This window comes from Ctenocephalides felis, unplaced genomic scaffold, assembly GCF_003426905.1.
Source record: "Ctenocephalides felis isolate EL2017-DRISC unplaced genomic scaffold, ASM342690v1 CF-g0.4_SCAFFOLD_01492, whole genome shotgun sequence".
NCBI lineage: Eukaryota > Metazoa > Arthropoda > Insecta > Siphonaptera > Pulicidae > Ctenocephalides > Ctenocephalides felis.
Window position 1 is genome coordinate 24639698 of NW_020537646.1, and position 15922 is coordinate 24655619.

A 15922-nucleotide genomic window follows, 5' to 3' on the forward strand; every position below is an offset into this window, starting at 1 on the left:
TGTTATATGACGAAATTTATTACAAATTTAATATTGCATTTTTAACTAATTTTTCCGTTTTTTGTCATTATATATTATATGCAAAAGATATACTTTTTTACATGAAAGTTTATCGAATTCAGCTATGTTGTAGAAATATTATAATAAAGCCTAGTGAGTATAATTTTATTTAATTATGAAACGAATGATTAAATAATTATTATATTTGGAAATTTTATGGGCAAATAACTATTACTGAGATTATGTAATGTAGGAAATACGAAATTACTTGAAATTGTTAACAACTGGTAGAAGATAAAACTGATTGCAAGAGAAAATTTTGTATTATTATTTATTTGATTTTTCATATAGAATATGATCGAAGTGAAAAACATACCGTATTTGTTTTTTTTTTAAAAAAAAAGAAGTTATGCTAAAGTCTTCAAATGAATTTTGACTTTTTTGGCTATTTAGTTATGATATACTCTATTTACAGAAACTATGGATGAAGATACGAGTGAAGAACCAGCCAAAATGATATGTGAGATAAGAGGACAGCCTATATCAAGCTTATCATTTACCAAAAATAATACCCCAAACCTTGTAAACAATGATACCAAGCCAAAAGATATAGCTCCACCTATTACAAGGGTACGAAAAGGTACGCAATTTAAATGTTCATGTGTTTTCTTGCGTGTTAAATTTAATTAGGATTTATTTTAAAATTTTAATTGCACTAGGTATGAAGAGCATAGTATTTAAAAATATTAACACGTTACTAAACTTAATTTAATTTTCAACATGGTTAAAAATTACATTCAAGGTTTTATTATATCAATACGGAAATATTCAGTTTATGAAATGCTTTTGCCGTTTTTTTAGAGCCTTCTGATCACACCATTTCTATTACGATAAGTTTAATTTCTAGCTCAGAATGTAAAAAAAATCGATTAGCTTTCCCCGATGAAAATAATATATAAATAAACAATTTATATTTTCTTTATTTTTTAATTTGAACACTATCGAGAGTATACGAACGCATACAAGATGTCTGCAATAATCTTCTTCTTGTAGTAAAATTACTTATAGAATAAATTATATAATAATAATATATGTTCAATAATTTGTTGATTCTCATAATTAAAGACTATCATAATTTTTAAAACGCCTTTTATCAACTCTACCACGTATACTCCTTTTATATATACAAAATGAAACCGTAGATGTCTCCAATACGTATACCTGGATCACGTTATATCTGTGATTGCCGCACAAACCTGACAGGAATCGCCTTGGCTCGGTCGAAACGTCGGTTCGGCAAGATCATACTTCACAGGATCATTTCTGTAGTATGTCTTCACAATCTCTTCACTCAAACGTGGAGTTGATGCGACCTCGACGATGAGTCGTAGCATCGTACCCTGAGCGTGAGAAGGATTTTCGAACTTCATCTGGAGTTTGATCATCATCGATGACCGTTCGCCAAAATCCCTCGTGGATTTTGGTCATGGGTGTGACGCTTTCTGAGAGGTCTCCATTCAAACAATTGTATATTATCTTACTGCTTTCTAATATTTCTTTTTTGAATTATCGATGCTTGAACAGTTCTTCCTTCTTTAGAAACATTTTCTATATAGACTTTTTAGAATCCTGTTACTACTGTATACTGTATCGATATTGTTTTTAATTAACATTTATTAATTTTCATTTACATCATATATTTGTTATAATTCATTATGTTTAACTGTATAATTATGAAACCACACTAATGTAAAAAAACAATATTACCACATCTGCATCTTTGTGATGTGGCATGATAACATATGACTGAAGTAATATTTTATGTGTGAAACGCCTGATCTCATAGCACACACATTGCATTTTGACTGAATTTAGTACCAATTTTGAATGACAAGCGCGACGTAACTAAGCCTTGCCATCACATTGGTCTATTTCTTGTCAGAACCGGTCCATAAAAGTTCGCCGATAATGAGATCAAAGTTAGATAACATTGATCTCATTGCGTATAAATTAACTTCGCTTTAAGTTTTTTTTCAACAGAAGCATCTTCGTTGATTTATGGAGATAATATCTAAAATCAAAGATATTTTGTCAACGTTCTTTTTTTTCTGCATATATCAAAATCGTGCGAAATTTAAAATTCGCATCATTTAAATTAGTTCTAAAATTAAAACATTCATCTATAATTTATAAGAAATAAGTATGATGTAATAAGTGTTCGTGCTTGCTGTCCTAATGGTATTATAAGTAATGCTAATATTAAATCTTTATGTAATCAAACACAAAAAATGCTTTGTCAGGTGTGGGGTTCGAACCCACGCTCCCTCTCGGGAACCAGAGCTTAAATCTGGCGCCTTAGACCGCTCGGCCAACCTGACTGAACGATAGAAAGATTCTGACAAGGCATTGGCTCCATAGAAAAAACTCAAACTACCACAAATCGTTTTATATAATAAATATTAGTTTCATATGATTATACTATCTGCATCCAGTAGATGATGTCGATTATCAGTTTTGAAGAATATTTCAGAAAATATGATAAATGCTAAATTAGAAAAAAAATATAGATATTCTATGATTTACTTATTGCAGGAACTCATTCTTCTAACACACTTTTACAACTATAACATGAACTAGCATATATAAGTTCAAATTCAATACAATTTATTACTTACTATTAGACCCTAGATCAGTTTACTACAGGAGGTATTTTACACTAATAAATTGTTCATAACGTGGTCTTGTTTTTCAAATATATCATACAGTGATTTGAATTTAAAGTAACAATAAAAGAAAAAAAGCGCATTAAGCACAACTGAGCTGCAGTTGAAGAGGACGGTAGATGTCTCCTCTTCGTATACCTGCGTCAGGTTATACCTGTGATTGTCGCACAAACCTGACAGGAATCGGCTTGGCTCGGTCGAAACGTCCGTTCGGCAAGATCATACTTCACAGGATCATTTCTGTAGTATGTCTTCACAATCTCTTCACTCAGACGGGAGGAGACATCTACCGTCCTCTTCAACTGCAGCTCAGTTGTGCTTAATGCGCTTTTTTTCTTTTATTGTTACTTTAAATTCAAATCACTGTATGATATATTTGAAAAACAAGACCACGTTATGAACAATTTATTAGTGTAAAATACCTCCTGTAGTAAACTGATCTAGGGTCTAATAGTAAGTAATAAATTGTATTGAATTTGAACTTATATATGCTAGTTCATGTTATAGTTGTAAAAGTGTGTTAGAAGAATGAGTTCCTGCGACCTCGACGATGAGTCGTAGCGTCGCACTCTGAGCGTGAGAAGGATTTTCGAACTTCATCTGGAGTTTGATCATCATCGATGACCGTTCGCCAAAACCCCTCGTGGGTTTTGGTCATGGGTGTGATGCTTTCTGAGAGGTCTCTTGACTTGCTTCTATGTTATTATCTTAATTTTCCTCTTCTTTCTTTATTGGCATAACTTTCCAATGCAATGCCTTTGCGTTCTTTAACTATCATAATATTCAAAAGATAGATAAGCAGGATGTAGTTAAAATTTAAGCACAGTTGGATCAAGTATACTTGCTTTATTAGTTGGATCAAGTATACTTGCTTTTTATTTATTGCTTACATAATTTGAATCGACAACGATTTCAGTGATCGCCAAGAAAATTGACATCCATCCCAATTGTAGAAATATTTTCGTGTTTTGAATTTACTGGAAATATTATTATTAACAATTTTCTCTGACATATACCAAATTATTCTATGGCACAATCCAACAGCATTATAACGAATTAGAGCAATCACATTGTCATCATTGATTGATCGGCTGAATGTTTTACTTATGTGTTATATAGACAATTCATATTTGTAATCAAACGCGTTGAAACGATGTTATTCGTTTATGCCTTACGAACACGAACATTTTATGCATATATGGCTACAAAAGATTCTTAATATGTTACGAATAATGAAATACATGTTTTTCAAAACTTTTTAAAACCGTAAGCTTATATAAACTCGTTATCGTACATGAAATGGTGTAATAATGTTAATTAGCAACATATTGTCATTTTTTAAATGTTATTCACACATTAATTTACAAGACTTTATAACATCAAATTCCAGGAAGTATATCGATAAAAATATAACATATGATTGATTTAATTGCTATACATTATTGAAATCCCCTATTATAATTAGTACTCATATACAATGTAACAAAAATCATAAATTGAACAAAAATATATTACACTTGTATTGCCAGCAATAATTATAAAACTTATTTCTAAATAGTTACAAGACAACTATAATTATAAGATTTATTATTAAAAATACATTTACAAATAATTAATGAATTTGTATGCAAGATCTCCTAACAAGCAGATTTTATTAGTCATCAATCTTGAACTAAATTTGAATAAATTTATTTAAATTAAATAAAAATAAGTGCTAACTTTTTTCAAAGCGTATTTTTTATTATAGTTAATTATCATTTTTCATTAGATTTTTTTATTTATTCCGTACATACTTTGAATAGTGCTTATGTTTTAAACGTTTTAGATAACATTAAAAATTTAAATTTTTAATATTGTAAAATACGATGCATTATATTACTTGTTTTGTGCAGTTAGACAATCGTATGAGTATATTTTATTGAAATCAGTTCACGAGTCAGTTATAGGAAAATCGTATAACATCAATGCAAGCTTTTGACGTGTTAATAGCCAATGCAATATAAAGTGTATTCGTATTTAGCTAGAAAAGTAGCTGAAAGTTCAATTTCAAATTTATACGGTCAGTCGAAATCGAGCAAGCAGTAAGTGCGAAAGTTTAGAATTTGTTCTTAAATCTTTTTACTTATCAAAAACCATTTTGGAAATATTGCAATACTTTTACAAATAATTAATAATAATATTTTTTGTATTCAATTAATTACGTGTTGTTAGTGTTATTTTTTGCATAAATTTCAATGTTTTATAGAATCAATAATTAATTTAATAAACATAATAACTTTTTATTCTTTCAGAAAGAATTCTTTACCCACGTGGCCGAGGCGGAATGTCCTCGAAACCTCGCGTTACTGGTGGTCGTCCCATAACCCAAACAGAAGCTGTGGTAAATAATAAATATTACCAAATAAATAAATACTGTAGTACATTATTGTAATAATTATTCATTATGTATTTCGTTAAACTACATCACTTTATTCACATTGTCTTAAATTTTTGTTTAGTATATCAATCGAACAAGATATAATATAATTATAAAGTTTTTTGTATGCGTGATCATACTGGTAATCCCAGTCGTACTTTAGATTTTGCTTTATTTTATGTTGCCTTTTTAAATTCAAGAAGTATCAATAGACGCATGAATCTATAATTATTCTTCATTTTTTACATATAATAAACATTGACTTTTCTGGGATATAATTGATGGATTTATTAATTGATTATGCTGTTAATTATACACACGCAAAAACACAAATATGTATACATATATACAGGGCGTCCCAACAGCTGTTTTGGATTGTCCAAGTCCGGGACACCCTATATATATATATATATATATATATATATATATATGTATATATAGATAACTCGATACACACATATATAAAATTAACTGATTTTAATTTTCGTAAATTTTAATTGGCCTTATACTGATATAGATTTTTGACGTAAAGAAAACGTTTGCATTTACCTGTGCGCATATATTCAAACCATTTCAGAAAAATAACAAATCCGCAAAATTTTAACCTGATATCTTTTTTCAATGATTTATTGAACCTAACAATTATCAGAATCAATAAAATATTAAATGTATACGTAGGCCAATTATTTTCTATTTATAATTAGAAGCGGTTGCAATTTTCAAAACGCCATTTACAAACTATGGCTGAAACGCGCATATACGCTCAAGATTCTTTCTATAAAGAGCAAGAATTGTAAAGAACACGGTAGATGTCTCCTCTTCGTGTACCTGCGTCAGGTTATACCTGTGATTGCCGCACAAACCTGACAGGAATCGGTTTAGCTCGGTCAAAACGTCGGTTCGGCAAGATCATACTTCACAGGATCATTTCTGTAGTATGTCTTCACAATCTCTTCACTCAAACGTGGAGTTGATGCGACCCCGACGATGAGTCTTAGCGTCGTACCCTGAGCGTGAGAAAGACGTTCGAACTTCAGTTGGAGTTTGATCATCATCGATGACCGTTCGCCGAAATCTTTCCTGGATTTTGGTCATGGGTGTGATGCTTTCTGAGAGGTCTCCTATTAAATATGATAATATTACCTTGTCTACTTTCCATAGTTTTGATCACCATTTGTTGATAATTGTTGTTCGTATATACATATTATCTTCATTTGCTGCTTTCCCATAAAACATAAAAAGCAACATTATAGCAAATTCATTTTCAAAATTAAGGTAAACTTTGTTATAAGGTAAACACGCTAATGCATTTCATAACAGAAGTTTTAAGGTCTAGTTGAATGATAATATCTCTGAAGTCAAAAACTGAACTCAATTCCACGATATTATTGTTAATTTTTTGACAATTCATTAAATAATACTTTATTATAAACATCAAGCCTTGAATTTGATGATGAGTTTATTTACATGCAGTTAGATTAGAATATTAAAAAACTGTAGTATTTGTAATTCATTAGTTCTTGCTGCAAGATTATCTTTCGCATTTGCCAATTTGTAGATAAAGTAAAATAATAATTTGAAACGAAATATTATTTATGTAAGTCTTTTCAACCCTTGCAGATTTTAGTCATAGGGTCATTTTGGTATGTAATTTTTTTGAAACATTTTGAATATAATGTTTTACTTTTGGTGAGTGTTTTTTGTTTACCAGTTTACTTTAGTAATAAGTAAGATAATTTATCATTGATTAAATGTTAAATGATAGGCAATAAAAATATTTCTTATATTATTACAATTACTTCTAATTTTATTATAGGAGTTGCGCACAGTAATATTTGGATCCGCTACTTCACCTCTGAAGGGAGAATGGTTACGTACGGGCTTCGTATTCTCAACACCTGGACAAGTAATATATTAACTTTATAAAGCTAAAATAACACTTTTTCATTCTAAAATAATCATCTCTTTGGACTAAAGGAATTTGCATATTGTCTTCGTGCTCCAAGAAGTGCTTGTCGTGGACTATTATCCGTGCTTCAGGCATACCTGATCAAACATTTTCTTTTTGATAAACGCCCTACAGGCAAAAGCATCCCTCCCGAAATGTGAGTATATAAAACTGAGTAAAATTCTAGAGGCCAAAGTTAATGGAGTATTATTTAACGATGTCAATTTTTCAGTCTTCTGAAGCCATCACAGGCTGCACAAACGGAGGCTTTATGCACCTGCATTGCTTCTATATTATGGACAGTCGGCGAGAAACGATCGGCTTGCGTTGCATTACCTGACGAAACAATATTTGTCGAACAGTCACATCTATATTTTCATGATGGCATTACAGAAAAAGTAAATATACTCATAATTTAATTATTTTTAACATCGCATTTCAATTAAAATTGATTCTAATACCTAACTATTTTAATTTGTTAAGTTAACAATGTTAATTACGTTTCTTTAACTGTTGGTCATCGAAGTCATTTGAAAAGGAAATTAATTGCTTACAAAATCTACAACAGGTTACCTTAATACCGTGTGTATTATATTTTCATTTACCAAATCAAAATAGGTAAACAGAAAAAAAATAGATTTATTTTCCTTAGGCATAAATTAATTACTAGTAAAGTAGCAAATAATTCTGGTAAAAAATAGTAATGTTTCGAATAATTTACTTGAAACTAATCAAGGAAATATATTATTGATTAATTATTTTTTGCAGTTAAAAATATTTGAGTTCAATCATTTGGAAGACTTGCAGATCTTCATAAAGCTATATCTTCATATGGTAGGTAAAACATAACTTCTTATAAATTTATATTTATTTCATATATATATATATATATATATATATATATATATATATATATATATATATATATATATATATATATATATATATATATATTTTTACTAAAGTTTTCCAAATTAACACTAAGATCAACTAATTGTAAGTACTAATTACTATTTTATTTTTTCTTTTCACTCCAATTCAATTGTTTTAGTTTTTAATTTTATTTTTAGTTTCCACTGAATGAAGGCTAGGATTATAGCCGAAACGTATGGATTTAAAATAAATTTTTGAAAGAAATTCATGTTTTTTATTGATGTTATGCCCGATTATTAGACTTTGTTAATATATATATATATATATTAGGGTGGTCCTTAATATAGACATTTTCGAATTTCCTTGCTCCCAAGGGCTCATATGGTTCCATATTGATAAAAAAACAATTCTCTTTAGAGTCTTTTAGATAGAGCGCAATTCAATCAAAGTTTTGTATGGAAATAGCATGAAAAAAATTTCAAAATTTTTAAAAATGTTTTTAGATATAATTTAGCGAACAAACGAATGAGTTTTATTCAAAATTTGTCGGTAAGTTATACCTAAAACTTTTTGTTTTTTTTTTTAATTTTCAAAATTATTTCCATGCTATTTCCATACGAAGTTTGATTGAATTGCGCACTATCTAAAAGTTAATATTAAGAGCTAAAACTTTTAGAGAACTGTTTTTTTATCAATTTGGAACCATTTGAGCCCTTGGTAGCAAGGAAATTTGAAAATGTCCATATTAAGGACCACCCTAATATATATATATATATATATATATATATATATATATATATATGATTTTGAATACAATATACTGTTTTTTCTGCATAGTTTCAAGAGCAACCGGGAGCCGGTGCACTGTTATTATTATATGGAGCAGTTCTTACCAGATCACCGCCTGTGTAAGTTAATTAACGATGTGGAAATTAATATATTATGTAATATACTATTAATATTGCTATCTCATAATCTTGGGAGCAAAATATAACAACCTATTTTATTTTAAACATTAATCTAAAATCGACTACATTTGTTAAGTTATTTGCTGTTGTTATTCCGAGATATAGATATCAATACAACTTCTTCAACTTTCAATATAAATTATTTTTTTCTTTAAATATTAGAGTATTGCGTGATCTTGACCAGCCTGTTGACGTGCATCTGGTAGGACCTGATGAGGAAGGATCACTTTGTGTAGTGACTTTGCTGGTGTCTGGAAGAGCGACTCCATTTTTGCACAATGGTGTTGTCTACGCCGGTGATGAAGACCATTATGTGAGTTATTTAGTAATAGATTTAAAAGTATTAAAATTTAGATATATTTTGATTACTGCCTCATGAAACTTTTTCTTTTAAATTTATTCAAAGTGTAGTGAATATGTTCGCTTTATGAACTTCCAGTAGGGTTAGTTATTGTAATCGTCGAAAAATCGAAATTGAAATTTTTTGCATTTCTCGACGTTTTGAAGGTTTCTGAACATTTTGGCATACCACAGAAAAAATGGATGCGTGTGTACGTGTGTGTGTGTGTGTGTGTGTTTTGTGTGACCGCATTTTTTCGTTCACGTTTTCGGGCGCACGGATCAACCGATTTGAATGGTTCAGAAACCATTCGATTCCTATTGATAGGGAGATGTGCTGATTAGTTTTTAGCAAAGGCAGGTCCAGCAGTTACAGAGTTAAAGAGCAAAGAGTGCAGAAAATAGAAATCGAGTTTTTGAGAGAACGGAGCATCCGATTTAAATCATCTAAAAACATTCATTTAGTAATGATTGGGAGAAGTGGTTATTAGTTTTTAGCAAAAGCGGGCCCAGCCATTTCGAAGATACAGAGCTAAATGTGCAAAAATGGCAGTTTTTGAGAAAACTAAGCGTCCGATTTGAATGATTCAAAGAACTTTCTGCTTGTTTTAACAAAATAATTGATTTTTGAAAACAAAATTGTTTCAGAATATTTTTTCAATTTTTTTTTTCAAAAAAAATTTGTTGTATATCGAAAATAATTCAGATTTTATTTTTAATTCTGACTGAAGTTCTAATATACTTTAAACAAATAATTTCAACCTTGCAATTCAGTTTATATAATTCTTATAAATATTTAACGATATTACAGAATTTATAATAATCTGTTTGAAAACATTTATTATTCCGCGAACATTTCGTTATGGTACGGAAAGTTCCAGCAATTTGCCTTAAAGCACGATGCCATGCGCCCCACTAGTTCAATATTTTGTTCCTATTCATAATTTTTCTCAATATGCAATTAACACCGAAATTTACTTATTGAAAAATATGTTAAAATTTTGTTTTTTTGGGTTTTAGCTAATTTTGTATGCATACTTTGACTTAATTTAAATTTAAAAAAATAATGATTTAAGATATTTCAAAAATTATATTCAAGGTTTGAAATAACTATTTGTTACTTAGATTTACTAATTCATGATACATATTAATTGTTGGAATGTAAAAAAAAAATTATACCATGGTTGCTAATTATATCAAATATCTTTCAACGCCAAAAAAACAATGGAGATCTACATAAATCTAATATACTGTACGTGTGTTGTCACTAAACTGCTCCTAAAACGGCTATTCGAATTTTGATAAATTATTTTAGCGTGTGTCAATGCATTTATATACAATAGTGGTTCTGAAATTAATAAATATAGTAATCATGAAGAAAAACGTGAATAAAATGGAAAAGAAATTCATTCAATAAATGATGATATATAATATGTCAAATTATGTTTAAAAAATGTTATCAAGAATATATGTATGTATATAAATATACAAATTTGATTGTATGGTATATATACATGCGTCCTACTATCTCGCCGTAAATATCGAACCACTACGCACGCATAAAAATTACATACACTTACAACGAGTCTGTAAATAGCTAGCGTTCGAAATAAAACGGCAGATGACTCCGCTTCGTATTTTATCACGGTATTCTTGTGATCGCCGCATAGTTCTGCCAGAATATGTTATAACTCCGTGCTAAACGTCCGTTCGGCAAGATCATACTTCACAGGATCATTTCTGTAGTATGTCTTCACAATCTCTTCACTCAAACGTGGAGTTGATGCGACCTCGACGATGAGTCGTAGCGTCGCACCCTGAGCGTGAGAAAGACGTTCGAACTTCATTTGGAGTTTGATCGTCATCGATGACCGTTCGCCAAAATCCCTCGTGGGTTTTGGTCATGGGTGTGACGCTTTCTGAGAGGTCTCTTTTAAATATTATATTATCTTGTCTTAACTGCTTCCAAAATTTGTAATGACATTCGTCAACTATGTTTTTTTTGAGATTCTGCTAATAGTCGTTTGGCTTTTTAGTTTTATAGCATTTAAATTATTGTAATTCCCTTACATGTACATAAAATTATTTTGTACAAAAAAATAAATGTGACGAGAAATGGTTACACGCTATTAGTTCAATCAAATAAAATACGTTTTTAACTTACTCAATTTGACTTTATTTTATTTGTTGTACTAGAATAATAAAGCAATTAAATGTTTACAATGAGATCAAAGTTAAATAAAATTGATCGCTTTGGGTATAAAACAGCTCCGTGTTAGAACTTTCTTTTCTCAACAGGAATACCTTCAATGACTTATAAGACTAATATCAAAAATCAATTGATAAAAATATCAAATTCGTTGACAAAGATTTGTCAATGCTCTTCTTCATATTTCAAACTGCTCGAAATTTAATATACTCATCATTTAAATTAGTTCCAAAATTAAAACATCTGTACTATAATTTACAAAAAGAAAATCCGATATATATGTTTTTTTATTTGGTGCTCCAATGGTAATGATGCTTATATCGAAGAAATAAATTTTTATGTAATCAAACACAAAAAATGCTTTGTCAGGTGTGGGGTTCGAACCCACGCTCCCTCTCGGGAACCAGAGCTTAAATCTGGCGCCTTAGACCGCTCGGCCAACCTGACTGAACGGCAGAATAATTCTGATAAGGCATGCGCTACATAGAAAAATAAAACTCAAACATTTAGTTATATATGATTTTACTATCAGTATTAACTTGATAAGGTGGTTTATCAAGTTTGGAATTAAATTTTAGAAAATATTATAAATGCTGAATTAGAAAGAATGATATAGATATCCTATCATTTACTTATTTCTATCTTCAGGAACTCATTTTTCAAACACACTTTTACAACAATAACATAAACGCATATAAACTTTGTGATAAATAAAATTGTGATGCAATAATACTGACATATAGTGGGGTATTTTACTCTAATACATAATTCATAATATAGTCTTGTTAATAAAATATATGATACAGTGTTTAGTTTTACCCATTCCACTCGCGAATTGCGAGATTTATGGATTTTGTCGTCGGAGCGGCGGCATCCGAGTCGAAAGGGTTAAAAGTGATAATAAAAGTAAAAACGAGCATTACGCACAACGCTTCTTCTATAACTAGCAGCAGTTAAAGAGGACGGTAGATGTCTCCAGTTCGTATACCAGCGTCACGTTGTACCTGTGATTGCCGCACAAACCTGACAGGAATCAGCTTGGCTCGTTCGAAACGTCGGTTCGGCAAGATCATACTTCACAGGATCATTTCTGTAGTATGTCTTCACAATCTCTTCACTCAAAAGTGGAGTTGATGCGACCTCGACGATGAGTTGTAGCGTCGCACCCTGAGCGTGAGAAGGATTTTCGAACTTCATTTCGAGTTTGATCATTATCGATGACCGTTCGCCAAAATCCCTTGTGGTTTTTGGTTATGGGTGTGATGCTTTCTGAGAGGTCTCCTTTTAAACTTCTATATGAACTTAGACTTTCGCTCAAACGTAATTACCTTTGACTATAAATCGTGCATAAACACCGCCTTTTTTACGTTTATAAAATCATTTTTCACATCAGAAGAATATATTCAAATTATAGAATTTCTCCCGTGTATAAAACTGAATTTTAAATTTGTAAAATACTATATTTAAAAAAAAATTAAGCTAGTCGAACAGGTTGCGAACTACCCCTTCCCAATAAATGCTAAGTTTTGAATATGCGCGTGCGAATTAAATTTGTTACTGAAGATTTTCGCAAAATATTTTCTATTTATAGTAAGACTATTTTTCATTTTTTTGAATATAAATACTATATTAAGATGAAAAAGAAAACTCGTAAAACAAGAAGAATACAATTATGTCATAATAATTTACGCATTCAAATAAAATCATATTTCTCTTAAAGGCTATGCCGCAATTTGGAGTGTTGTCCAGGAGTGCGGTAGGTCTGTTAGTGTACGATGGCGATGCAGCTCTTGGACCAGGCGAAGAGTCTCGGCGACCTGGTTCGAGGTTGAAGACCCCCGGGCTGCCAGTGTGGGTGACGAGTTGTCAGGGGCATTACGGTGTTATGTTCAACACCAATATGGAATTGCTTAGAAATTATCATGCCGAAAAAAGGTTAGATGAAAACAAATACCAGGTTTTGAGAGTTTCTCTTTGGTTATGATAAGTATAGAAATGCTTCATTTCTTTAATCAATTGCGTTTATAGATCTCTAACATACTAACGTTTGTAGAATTTACGTAATTCGATAATTGCAAAATAAAGGTTTTTTTTGTAATTTATTTTGAAAGGGTCTTCTCTGACTATCTGCTAGTATTAAATCTGTGGTACTGTAGAGTTCGTGCTTTATATGAGTAGTGAAAATAAAAATTAAACAACTGTTCTGATATAATAGATAATTGATTTAGTAAATAAAAGTTTGTTGAAGCCCCCAACAACATACTTATTTGCCTAAACTTATGCCAACGCAACATTAATTTAAGCACAGCTTAGAAATCGTATGTGTGTACTGAAAATTTTAATTTTTATTTAGTAATTCTGAAAAAGCACATTTAAAATAATTTTATTTATATTACAAAAAATGTGTACCCAACTCTTTTATTCAAAGTCCAATTACTTGTGCCATTCAAAAGTGTAAAGCTGTCTGTTTTTGCATAATCGCTGCATGCGTTTAATCCAAGAAACCCAAATATGATAACATTATCTCTTTTTTTATTACGGTACATTATTTATTGTCTTATTGTCGTCCTCATTATTTTTTCGATGACCTCATTCTTTTCAGAAATCCTGGTAGAATTCCATCGAAACAGATATTGATAATTTTAAAAATGATTTTATTCGATTTTTTACAAGTAAAAGTTAATTTGAAGCTATGAACTGAAAAGCCTAATCAAATTTTAAAATTTCTCTAAAAAATTGCAAAAGAAAACCTGAAACTCAATGGTTCCCCATATAACTTTATCTCGTTATTGGTTCGATATATCTATTATGCATTTTCAAAGAACTGGTGTATCTCTTAAGGCATTGATAGTTTTTTGGCATTTGATTGATTTTATATTTCAAATTGAAATATGTTTATCATAATATAAATATTTTATTCAAACGTCACTTAATAAACCGCTGATGCCTATCATCAAATCAATACCGGAGACTGATGCAATTATTTATTATGAGAAGCAAAATTTCCCAGTTCTCGAAAGCAATTTAACTTTATTGCTGTCATAAGTAATGCATATTTGTAACCTTCCTCAGAAGGACGTGATGATTTTGCACTGAATTATAGTAATTCAATGTTACAATTATAGATGACAATGTGGCATATTGTCCACCTTATATAACAATTAGATTGTTTCTATAATTTACATTGTATGCAAATTCTTTAAAGGTTAACCAAAGCCTGTCTTCCTGAAGTGTGTAAGCATAAGATATCCATTAATTTTGACAGTACAATGTTGTTGAGATTGCCAAAAGGGAGTGGCTCATAGTAAACATTTAGTTTTGACATACATTATTAAAATAATTTTTTTATTCATTAACCAACTAAACTAAAAAAAACTCAGCCACTAAACGCGCCTTTAACGTTTAGATAAATATATAGATATTTTTTTAACTTGTCTTGATTTTTGGCTTGGTTTTAACATAACTTTAATCCATTTTACTGAAAGTAAAAGTATTTCATTCCCAAATAATGAATCTTATCGCCATATCTGAATCAAATGCATGTTTGGTGTATACCTTTATTAGAAACATTAACCGAAACCATTTCTTCATTATCGAATAACAACTTGATTACATTGTCGCGTGTTTTTTTACTATATTGTATCATGCTATAACGAATTATATACAAAATTTATTCAAGGTAAATGAATTACTATTTTTGATCGCCACTATTTTACTATTTATTTATTACTATTTTTCAACGCCAACAAATAAAATAAAATTGCAATATTATTGATTGACAATATATTACTAAAATGCTATATTTAATCAATGTTTGATAGCTTTCTTAACACGTTGACCGCTGGTTCCAAACACTTCCGCAGTCAAAGTGTTAATTGGACATGAATATATGAAGTAAAATAGCTATTTTTTGGCTCATAATCTGTTTATCATATCACTTTTTTAGATTCGAATTGCAGTACTGCACCACAAGTGGTAACCACGTGGTCTTCACTGTGGATACACGTGGCCAGAATGAAGAATGTGATGATGATGGATCACCTTCCTGCAAAGATGATATGGCTTCTACACCTCTTGAAAAATTAATACATACAAAGTAATATTATTATAAAAAGGTAATTTAATTTATGTTTGTTCTTAAATAATGTTTGAAGCATTTTATTTCAGATGGCAGGATGCAAAAATAACTTGGACAGGTCAAACTCCTACAGTATAAACATGAACGATATTTATATATTATACTCTAATTTATTAGTAGATGAACTTATAGAATTTTGAAATACCATGGTATGTATATAAATATGTTTTGAAATTTACAGACTTGGCATCTAGAAAAATATTTTGATATAATGTATATTCTCCAAATGTTTAAGAGGGATTGTTTGAACTTGAAACATTTGGGAAATATACAGAATATTCAACATTTTTTAATAGATGCAATTTCCG

At 30.1% G+C, this 15922-nt stretch overlaps 1 protein-coding gene, 7 non-coding genes and 1 pseudogene across 8 annotated transcripts; 7 read left to right on the plus strand and 2 right to left on the minus strand.

Annotated features, from left to right (window-relative positions):
* The first annotated feature begins 480 nt into the window (after window positions 1-480).
* LOC113371084 (inactive ubiquitin carboxyl-terminal hydrolase MINDY-4B-like) lies at window positions 481-15692 on the plus strand. Its single transcript, XM_026611730.1, has 11 exons — window positions 481-640; window positions 5015-5103; window positions 6956-7045; window positions 7117-7244; window positions 7320-7485; window positions 7856-7921; window positions 8798-8868; window positions 9091-9241; window positions 13197-13411; window positions 15423-15572; window positions 15644-15692. The coding sequence occupies exons 1-11, from the start codon at window positions 481-483 to the stop codon at window positions 15690-15692; spliced, it is 1335 nt and encodes a 444-aa protein (XP_026467515.1).
* Window positions 1299-1511, plus strand: LOC113371722. Its single transcript, XR_003366662.1, has one exon. It is a non-coding gene; the product is annotated as a small nucleolar RNA U3 (small nucleolar RNA).
* On the minus strand, window positions 2295-2378 carry Trnal-uaa. The gene has a single exon. It is a non-coding gene; the product is annotated as a tRNA-Leu (tRNA).
* Window positions 2939-3016, plus strand: LOC113371726 (annotated as a pseudogene).
* Window positions 3196-3404, plus strand: LOC113371725. The gene has a single exon (XR_003366665.1). It is a non-coding gene; the product is annotated as a small nucleolar RNA U3 (small nucleolar RNA).
* LOC113371723 lies at window positions 6045-6257 on the plus strand. The gene has a single exon (XR_003366663.1). It is a non-coding gene; the product is annotated as a small nucleolar RNA U3 (small nucleolar RNA).
* Window positions 10983-11195, plus strand: LOC113371720. The gene has a single exon (XR_003366660.1). It is a non-coding gene; the product is annotated as a small nucleolar RNA U3 (small nucleolar RNA).
* On the minus strand, window positions 11840-11923 carry Trnal-uaa. The gene has a single exon. It is a non-coding gene; the product is annotated as a tRNA-Leu (tRNA).
* LOC113371721 lies at window positions 12542-12754 on the plus strand. Its single transcript, XR_003366661.1, has one exon. It is a non-coding gene; the product is annotated as a small nucleolar RNA U3 (small nucleolar RNA).
* Window positions 15693-15922: the final 230 nt, after the last annotated feature.

Excerpts from the sequence above, each read along its gene's own strand:
- LOC113371084 (XM_026611730.1), top strand. The coding sequence starts at position 481 with ATGGATGAAGATACGAGTGAAGAACCAGCCAAAATGATATGTGAGATA. Across the intron at positions 641-5,014 it reads TATTACAAGGGTACGAAAAG|AAAGAATTCTTTACCCACGT; the intron begins GTACGCAATTTA and ends TTATTCTTTCAG. Across the intron at positions 5,104-6,955 it reads TAACCCAAACAGAAGCTGTG|GAGTTGCGCACAGTAATATT; the intron begins GTAAATAATAAA and ends ATTTTATTATAG.